At 42.0% G+C, this 10612-nt stretch overlaps 1 protein-coding gene across 1 annotated transcript in view; it reads left to right on the top strand.

Annotated features, from left to right (window-relative positions):
• Positions 1-10612, top strand: part of cert1a (ceramide transporter 1a) — a 23087-nt gene that overhangs the window by 8779 nt on the left and 3696 nt on the right. The window contains exons 4-11 of the mRNA XM_010784528.1: positions 2575-2682; positions 4246-4384; positions 5119-5211; positions 5382-5539; positions 8205-8297; positions 8406-8492; positions 8637-8729; positions 10168-10302. Coding sequence (XP_010782830.1) covers positions 2575-2682; positions 4246-4384; positions 5119-5211; positions 5382-5539; positions 8205-8297; positions 8406-8492; positions 8637-8729; positions 10168-10302 — 906 coding nt within the window. The remainder of the gene's footprint in view (positions 1-2574; positions 2683-4245; positions 4385-5118; positions 5212-5381; positions 5540-8204; positions 8298-8405; positions 8493-8636; positions 8730-10167; positions 10303-10612) is intronic.

Raw genomic sequence — 10612 nt, 5'->3', positions numbered from 1 at the left:
CCAAGGTGTGTTCCCTTGTTTTAATTGAAGTCTGTAACTTTAATAATATAATTATACTTATTCAAAGCCAAACCATTTATATTTAACTAAACGTATCCAAGTCAAATTGTCGCCTAAACCTTACCAAGTAGTTTTGTTTGGATGTGTTACCACAACCTTGTGTAGGATGTTTCATCAGTCTATTGCTTTAGCTCTTGGTACACGCCCAAACCAGGATATGCTGTTGTTATATTTCAGTAACCCATGCATTATGTAAATGTGTTGGATTTAAAAACTGAAGGACAGTGCTGTTAGACAAAGTTTTGCTCGTTTTAACTTTCTGTCAAATGTTACTTTACCCGTGTAACCGCCCAACTGTGGTTCTCGGCTGTTGAAATGTAGGTTGTCTTTGTTTAAGTACTTGACGTGTTGAAGCATGGTTATGTACCAATGAGGATGGTATAGTTTAGCAAAGGAATCATTGTGCAATTGCATTACGAAATGAAATCCATATTGCACTGCAGGTATCAACAGTTCAGTATTTGCTTAAGCCAGGTGATGTTATGCGCTTGGAAGACAAAAAGTTAGTGTCAACAATCATTGACTTCTGTTTCAAATGTTAAGAAAGAATCACCTTTTTTAGCAATGTGACAAGCCAGCCCAAGCCAGAGCAGCATGTTGTTGGAGATCTGACAGTTTAACACTTAAAACTTTCAGCACGTTGGAAATAGTGTATGCGCATTTATAGACAGTCTTTAGACAATAACACGTTATCTGGCTGAGCAGCTCTTCTTCATTTTTTATTATAATGTTCCTTATTCTATCTTTTTGAATGTTGCAATGTTTAATTACTTTTAGATATCGTCAGGTATTTTTTATGGCTTGAGCTTTCTTGTTATATTATCGAATGCAGCGTATTTGTATGAATTCATGGTATGTTTTAAACTCTCCTTATGAACCACCTGTGTAATATTTTGCTTCCAATCCTACATTATTTGACGCGGTCAGTTTAAACTAGGTAAATGCCTAAATGTATTACTTTACTCTTAATTTAAAAGCCGCATTGGGATTGTAAGAAAGTAAACCTACCTTTTTGACAGCAAATAGTGACACTTTCTTTTGTTGGTCTGATGTTGAGCACTTTACATCTCAGATCACTATCTATTCAACATTATTTAGGGTGAAATCTATTTGTCTGCCGTCAGTGTTGTAAGCCCTTTGAGGAGAGGAATGTGTGTTTGCTTTCTCTCATGCCTGTCACCTGACCCCCCCTCACTGTTCTCCCTCAGCATGCCACTTAGTGAACAGGGTGGGTTTACAGTCCCTTGAGGCCATGACTAAACCTCAACAAACATACATTTAAAACATGCCCCAACCATGTTCAGTGTTTCCCACCGAACCCCCCCCACCCCCCCGGCAAGAAAAGCCGAAGGCCCCTTAACCTATTCGGGTGGCCCACGCATCCACCCCCCCCATAAATAACAAAATACATGCGAGTTCATGGCTACTGTAGCAGACAACGTTCTTGTTGCTCTGCGTTGCGTTGTTAATGAATACACACCGGAGTTGAGGATCTGTGGGGTTTATTCTCCCAAAAATATAATGTACAATTTATAACAACAACAAAAAATCTATTTGTGGCGGTCGATATTTAATTGAATCGATGCATACTAACACTGATGTTAGTATCCTGATTTATACGTAGAACCATTTCCGACCTTAGCCTGTCACATTACTGTGTCTACTGGTTGGAAGAAATGTGTGAATTTAACTTTAGGATCATGATGTTGGGTCATTAATTTGCTGTCTCCCTCTCTAAATGAGTAGATAACTGCTAACAGCTGCATGATGGAGACACAAGAATATATTGGCTTTGGTTGGGTTGGCTGGGTGTGCATGCACATGCTCTGTGTATTCTAAAAAGCTGCTGAGTTGGCAGTCCCAGGCATCGCCCCGTCATAAGTTTTCTGTTTAATGGAACGGATGAAATCACTGCCACTCCCTCCCTCCCTCCCTCCCTCCCTCTCTAAAGCCAGGCCATAATGTGGATCTGTATAATAACGCTATGTGAGACAGTACAATGTGTGTGCTGATAGAAACAAACTTACTTCCTTCAATCAATGCTAGATCTGTCCACTCAGTGTTTCTTAACCACTTAGTATCAGCTATACTGGCTGTCTTGATGCAACTGGGCATTTGTCAGCAGACGGGGTGTGTGTAGGTGTGTGTAGGTGTGTGTGTGTAGGTGTGTGTGTGTAGGTGTGTGTAGGTGTGTGTAGGTGTGTGTAGGTGTAGGTGTGTGTAGGTGTGTGTAGGTGTGTGTAGGTGTGTGTGTGTAGGTGTGTGTTGGTGTGTGTAGGTGTGTGTTGGTGGAGGCCCTGCTCTAATCTGGGTCAGCATTCCTCACTGCTGCTGCAGACGGCTAGAATTGATCTCCCCCTCTATGTCTGTCTTTAACGTTCCTTCTATATTGCAGGTTGTTAAATATGTCTTGTGCACATACTGATCCTTTGTTCCCTTTGTTTTCCTCTATTCTTATTATTCACATCCTTCTCTCTCCCTCCCTCATTCTGTCTGTTTTCTCCCTCAATCCAGGCCGAGTCGGGTTACGGTTCAGAAAGCAGTCTCAGGCGTCATGGGTCCATGTTGTCTCTCACCTCAGCAGCCAGTGCCCTGTCCGCCACGTCCACATCCTCCTTCAAGGTAAGAACACCACTGTAGTGGCTGTTTATCCAATGCACCAGGTTTCTAGGCCCCTTAGTCTGCGAGCATATCTTAGTCCTGAATCAAGTTCCATGAAATACCAAACATTTTGTGAAGACCCGATGTACTCGGGCAGCTTTAAAAAGAACATTCATTGAAAGTAAGTTACAGCGACCCAACCCTACCAACCTGATGATTGAGAAGTATGCCATATGCTATAAAACTTCATTTGAGTACACTTTAAAACAAAAACTTGTTTTGAACGACACTTCAAGCATCTTACTGGTATTAGTAGTACCGTAATCTTCGGACTATAAGCCGCGCCTTTTTTTCAATTTTTCGACGCTGCGGCTTATATAACGGTGCGGCTAATCTATGGATTTTTACAGCTAACGGCCACTAGGGGACCTCCTAAATCTATGGATTTTACAGGTTAAAGTCCACCACCTTTAACTCTATGGGCTCTATGGCCGGTCCGCGCCCCCCACCTTTAAGCGGCGGGTTCCAGCAGGAAAAGCTGGAGGCCGGAAAAGAGTGAGACAGGTAGCGCGCAAAAGTAAAAGTGGAACCGAGAGTGGTACGAGAGACAGAACGAGAGCAAGACAGACAGACATTACGAGAGCGAGACAGTTTGTCCCCGTACCACTGGTTGAAAACCACTGCTGTAGATCACTGCCGGTACGTGCGCTGGGAGCGCACCGTTTAAGTTTGAAAGTTGAAAAGTTTGTGTGTCTGAAACGCTATGTGATACAGTACAGTTTACACAGCACAGTACATGTTCTGTAGCTACTATTGCACTAAATGGTAACATTTGAATACGTTATGCAAATATGCAACTTGTTTGTTGAAATGTTAATAAATGGGAGCTTCCTCAAACAGCCATCTCTTTCCCGACAATCCCCTCTGTGCACGAACCCTTACATATGGTAATGAAACATTAAAACACCTGCGGCTTATAGTCCAGTGCGGCTTATATATGTACACATCATTCAATTTAGCTGCTGCGGCTTATATTCAGGTGCGCCTTATAGTCCGAAAATTACGGTAGTTACAATCAATACATCTATTTGTCTTAGGGACCTTAACAGTTTGTAGAGAATACAACACCCTCTGTCCTTTAGAGCCTCTCATCGGTCAAGGACAAACTCCCACAGAGAATAAAATATAACCATAACATAGTCCAATATACAAACGATTACAAAAACAGTGGTACAAGTTTAAATGATATTCAAAGAAGAATATGCCATCATGCCAAAACAAACGACTTTTCTCAAATATAAATATTTGCTTAAGGTGTCACAATGATCACCAGACTGTAGATGCTACAGTAAATGTTTTGAGTCCCTCTGAACTACCGTAGTTCCATCAATAGAGATTTTAACTTTACAAAGTCCTCTTCTGAAACTACCAGCTAAAGGCTAGATCTGTTGTTACTACCTTTGTCAGCTGAAAGAATTTGGAAAACTTTTTTATGTTGACCTTGCCTTGTGTTTAAACAATAGAACGGAAATGAATCTTTCCCCTGACAGCTCACACTTCTTATTTCTGTCTCTCTCCGCTCAGAAGGGGCACAGGTTGCGTGAGAAGCTCGCTGAAATGGAAACCTTTCGGGACATTCTGTGCAGACAAGTGGACACGCTGCAGAAATACTTTGACTCCTGTGCTGACGTTGTCTCCAAAGATGAATTTCAGAGAGATAGAGGTAACCTGTGGCATAAAGCCTGTATAGTTTGAGATATGTATTTAAAAATAGGTTTTAAATGAGTTATAAGTAGGGTAAGATATATTATATTATACATATTTAGAGCAGTGTGGACAAAGAGGAATCAGTGTTGATGTCTACTATTCAAGGAAAGACTTTATAGATGTAGCTTTGCAGGCTTCATGCAGTTTGAGAGTTAAAGGAGAGTGCTTGATACGGAAACAAAAATCGATATCCACTTTAAGGGCACTTTGTGGGTTGTTTAATCGCTGAGGCAAAGGCTTTCTGTATACTTCAAAATCACTTTCATATTGAAACCACTCAGTTTAACAAATATGTATTTCAATCTGAAAGATGCTTTTGCTAGAAATTAACCGTTTTGTCTTCAACAATTGACCAATTAAAGGTCCCATGTCATGCTTTTCCGGTTATTACCCGTCCCCTTGTGAAGGTTTTTCCAACAAGCCGTTGAGGACAGAGAGTGAATACACACACTATACAGAGATGCTGTTTGAGAAACTTGCACAATATAAATGTATTTTAGTAGACCTCAACAATAGAGTTATGATCAGTAGAAATGGCCACGACATGGGACCTTTTAAGAAAGCAATTAGCAACTGTGGAGATGTGAAGACACCTGTTGAATATGGCCAGGTTGAGGTATTTCTGCCATCTTAAAATGTGCTTAACTGGACAGATAGATGTATCTAAGATGGCTGTTTCTCTCTTACCTGTAGAAGAAGAAGAAGAGGATGAAGAGGACTTTCCCAACACTACAAGAACTGACGGTGAATGTAATCACAACAACAATGGCAGCAAAGAGAAATGTGAGTTGAACTGCAGTTAACTGTTTTATTTCATAATCTCTGTGAGAAAAAAAATATATTTATAAAAAACGAAATCATTTGATTGTGAAATGCTAGACAAGTCTGTGTGTCACATCAAGTCACGAGGAAGCTGTCACGCTCGGTTATTTATTAGTTTCTCTCCGTGCCAGTGTTTCCACCTGCCAGTCCCAAAGGTATGAATGGAATAGACTTCAAGGGGGAGGCCATCACCTTCAAGGCCACCACGGCAGGCATCCTCTCCACTCTGTCCCACTGCATCGAGCTGATGATGAAGAGAGAGGACAGCTGGCAGAAGAGAGTGGACAGGGTACGGCCTCGCACTCCACACACACACACACACACACACACACACACACACACACACACACACACACACACATACACACACACACACATACACATACACATACACATACACACACAGATTAAGATCACTCAGTGTGCTAAATGTCGTGTCATGTTTCCTGAGTGGGCGTGTCAGCAGTCTGTGCTGTGAGGGAGGTTTAAAGAAAGCTAATCACTAGGGACGGGTACCGAGCCCCGGTATTAAACGGGCCCCGGGGCTGAATTATTAAAGACCGTGGTACCGTTAAGCTCCGACGTTATCGGTCTTTTTATCGGCACTTTAGACATGTAAAAAATATATATACAAAATGTGTCTATGATTATTTTTAGTATTTTCGATCTTTCCAATCCAGACGAGAGATCTCTCTCTCTCTCCCCCGCCTGCTTGGGAGGGGGCGGGGCAGTTTACACACACAGCTGCTACATGCAGCAACACACACACGGAGGAGATGGCCGAGAGAACGTGCTCCGAGGTGTGGTTAAACTTTACCCGTCTCAATACTCGTTGCCTAAAGTGCAATAAGAGGTTAGCATGTAAGGGCGGTAACACGAGCAATTTGTCTAAACATTTAGCAAAGGTGCTCCACATCCAGACGGAGGAATGCACCGGGTTCGACCGTCTTTCTAGTAGCTCTTTAGCCCCATCCACGAGTAACGTTTCCACGTCAGGTGTTATGTATGCTAGCAGCACCACACGGAGTTAACTCAATGATACAAACATGGGTTAATGATTAGAGGTAACAGTTATTTATTTTGTTAAAGTTTCAGCCATTCTGACATCAGACTATTTAATACGATTTGTTAAAGCATTGTTGTTTCTTTTGATGTGAAATATTATTTATTTAATTTAAATAAAAAGCAATGTTTTAGTTTTGTTCACAATTTGTTTAGTTAGTTTACCTTATTTTTTCTCTCCAAAAGAACCGATAAGAGTACCGTCAAAAGACCGGACCGATAAGCGGTATCGATAAAAGTAGTAGTACCGTTAAAACCTTAACGATCCCTACTAATCGCTGCCTTCCATCATCTTTAGGGAGTTGGTTATTATGACCAAGAGTTTAGTACTGTTGCCCTTTTAGATGATGAAGTTGTGGTTTGATGATGAGGCGAATTGTGGAACATGTTAAGCTGCTCTAGAGGGTGGTAATTTAGCAAGAAATTGTGCAATACAGCTCCCAGTTCAGCTGCCAAGTTTGCAATTGTAAAGCAAGGTGGTGTGAAATAAATATTTGCTTAATTAGTGTTTAAAAAAGGTTTGGCAAAGTGTCGTCAAATTCTACCGTCTAGATCACCAATTTTTTTTTAATAAAGCTTCTGTACAGGTTGTTACTGAAAAACAACTACCGGTATATCTGACATCATTTAGGTGACGTTAGACCAGTTTCAAAATAGCCCACCAGAAGCAACGATACACCTGTTCTCACACTGAGCTTTAACTCTATTGTTATTTGGAGTTGTGCCTTTTGTTTCCATCTCTTCAGCTTTATCTAGAGAGCGTTCTGTGTCTTTAGAGGCACTCCTCATGCTCACATCCTTCTCAGCTCAGCTTATGTTGTCAAACCAGTTTTTTTTCTTCCAGTGTGTAAATGCGTTTTGCCCAACCCTAAAACCTACAAAAGCCGGGAAGTGCTTTCAGTTGGTTTGACTGCTCGGGTGAAACTACCTCAATCTTATCTGTGTTTGGTTATGTGTGTGACGCTGAGCCGCCGCAGTAGGGAAATAGAAACAGTTCAGAACACGTTCTCGAAGAAACAAGACTCACACCAAGAGGGGATTTAAAAAAAAAAAAAAATGACTACCAAGACTTCATGGGTCAGTTTGTGGAAACCTTCGCTTCAAAAGAGGGCAGAGCAGCTGAAGTACCAGACACAGAGATGGATACCTCTACAGACCTGCAGCCTTTTCTTTAAAGTAGGTCTCTCCGTCAGTCTGGTGGTGACACAGCTGACAACAGGTTCGCCTCTTGTTCTTTATGTGGTGTACGTCCACACCCTTCTGCTTACTGTGTTTAGTTTAATATCCGCTATTGCTTTTGCTATGTTAATCCACGATTAGCTATCTTTCTCTTTTTGCATTATGTCTGGTTTCCTCAATGGTTTCAGTTACACATTAAATTAAATACGCTTGTTTTGAATCATTTCCACTGGCAGAGAAACCAAATTCATACTCTGGTTTGTAATGTTTCAGTGCCTTAAAGTATTAGAAGGTGTTAATAGTAATAGGATATCTCTAGTTCTTGATTTTAAAGCGATAGCCTGTTCTTTTTACTTCACTTGGTTGATTGTGTGAGACTCTGGCAGGTAATGACACATTAAGTAAAACCTGTTTCCAGCGCACACAGCTGAATGATGCACGTAGTGGGTTCGACCAATCGTTGGCGACATGCTGCCCTCTCTACCCTTCCACTTTGGTTACCCTTTATCTCCTGTGATCTGATCAAAGAGGCTTTGTCACAGAGTGAACATGTTATCTGACTCTGCGACATGAATTCCTGTAGATTGTTGTCAAAGGTTAAACGGATCTCCATTTCAATGCAGCACAGTTTGTTTAAATGAACATTTTCTATTTCACACGCTGTGGTTTATTGTTTAATATAGTTGCAATAACAACCCTCTCTGTGTGTCCAGGAGCTGGAGAAGAGGAAGAGGGTAGAAGATGCCTACAAGTCTGCGGTGAATGAGCTGAAGAAAAAGTCCCACTACGGAGGACCCGACTACGAGGCGAGATGAAATAAGAAACCATAAATGAATTAGAAACGGCTGATAAGCGACATCACGTGTGCACTTTTATCTTCCTGCTCCGTTGCTGACATCGTTTGCTTTCCACAGGAGGGGCCCAACAGCCTGATCAATGAGGAAGAGTTCTTCGATGCGGTGGAAGCTGCTCTGGACAGACAGGACAAGATAGAGGAGCAGGTGGGATGAAGCTAAACTCAATGTCCTGTCCTGCTCCTCTCTTCCCTATCAACACATTTAAACCATGACAAATGACACACGGGTGCTGAGAGGGCGTGGTTGTTCTGTTGTATCTTCCTAATCGTCTCTCTCTTTGTCCCTCAGTGCCACTCGGAGAAGGTCAGGATACCTCGACTAAGCCCCGTTCCTCCGGGTGACGCCTACTCCACCATCGGTACACACCGATACGCCATCAAGGTGCTCATCACATTTCTTATTTGTCTTATCATTGGACGTCTTGTTTCCGTTCTGCTTGGGCTAGCTGATGCAGGTCTCATCACTCTGAAGTCTTTAAAGAGCAACTTGCAGGTTTTTTTTTTTTACTACATTTATGCTTAACCTTGCCTGAAAATTACAATTAAAAATGTTAATGCAGGATTTGATATGTTTCACAAGACATAAGGGCAGGAAGTCAGAGGGAAAGGAGCCGTTTTGACCTCTGCTACTAAAAACTGCTTTTTTTTAACGTCAAACGCGTCATATTACGTCACATGGGGGAGTTAACTTTCTCGGACTCGTTCTCTGCCCAATCCGCGGTAGTAGTTTGTAGTTGGTTTGAGCGGTTGTGATTTAGTGAGCTGGTACTTTTTCGGTAATTTTACATTGCGTTTCACCATTTGTAATCATGGTGAGCTGGAGTTTGTGCAGGTCCACAGTTTCCCTCACGGGAAAAGGACTGGAGCTAGCGTTCGTTCCTGGGTGCGTTGTGCATCCACCTCCCTGCAGCACATACTCTCCACAGCTTTATCAGGAAACCGTATTACTTCTCTCTCCCCCCCTTCGCTGCTCTCTCTCCCCTCCGGTACACGGCACCGTAAGACGTAGTGTGGAGTTGCATTAGGTAACGCGAGATACGGCTGATACTTGCGCATTAGGTTCTGTTATGGATCAGTATCAACAGTCCTGCCAGTAACGTTACTATATTATCAATACTACTTTAGTTATAGCCTGATGTATGATTGCTAACTTTACAATGTTGTGATGTGACTGACGTTAGCTAACATGCTAACGCCGGTCACTCACCAAGACAGCTGCTCTGTTCTCCACTGGTTCTCCACACACCAAAGCTCCATTTCTCTCCGATGGCTGCTCCTGGTCTCTTGGACGCCTAGCAGGCTCATAATTATAATCATATGCATTCGAATATATATTTTCAACCTCTTCTGTGTCAAAACTAGCATTGTGATCCATGTTTATTCATACGTTAGACCGGCCGCTCTCTCCCTTGTTTCCCCCATGTTACGTCACACGCGGGAGGTCACGTGCGGAGGCTTTTTTATGCGGAAGTGAAAATGTCCTACTAAAACGACGCCAGATGTTACTGTCGTGTTTATTTCTGTATATTTTTTTGAAAATCTAGTGTATTCATGATTTTCCTACACATTTATTCACTGGTGTCTCTAACCTGCAAGTTGCTCTTTAAAGCTCTGAGCTTCTCATAATGAGTCCATGCTTCACCGTAATCTATCCTCACTGAGAATCAGTTTGTGCTTATTGTAATCATTGGAGCTGCTAATCATAAGCTGTTCATATGAAGAGCTTCTTGACCAGGTTGTGATTTTGTTCTCTGCACTGGCGCCGCTTTCTTTTTTGTTTCTTATTCTTTTCTGTTTCCATTTCCCTCTCTGCTGGACAGCCCCATAGCCACTCCTCTTCCCTCTCCTCCGTTGAGCTAGTCAGTGCCTCCGATGACATTCACAGATTCAGCGCTCAGGTACTGTATTTGGTCAACAGAGAGCACCCCTATCTGCTGCCAGAGCTTGAACAGATAGCATGAGAATGCCTACTAACCAGTCACTCCAGTATTTAACTAACGTATCCTGTGCTTTAAGTTGCATGTTATAGGAGGTTTTTACACTCAAACTTGTATCCATCGTGTGACGCATGTTAGGGCTGCACGATATATCGTGTCATGACGATAATCGCGTTATGCGCATGCACGTTATTCACATTTAAATTTATTTTTTGGTTAAATATAGTTAAAGAAATACCAATTGTATAGCATTTAAAGTTCAAGAAAGGATGGTTTACGGACAAAAGAAACTGTCTTTTCTTCAATTCCTGTATTTTTTCATATCGCA

Source organism: Notothenia coriiceps, unplaced genomic scaffold, assembly GCF_000735185.1.
Source record: "Notothenia coriiceps isolate Sejong01 unplaced genomic scaffold, NC01 NC01_scaffold00026421, whole genome shotgun sequence".
NCBI lineage: Eukaryota > Metazoa > Chordata > Actinopteri > Perciformes > Nototheniidae > Notothenia > Notothenia coriiceps.
Note: the sequence above shows the minus strand (reverse complement) of the source record. Positions and strands in the feature narration are given on the sequence as shown.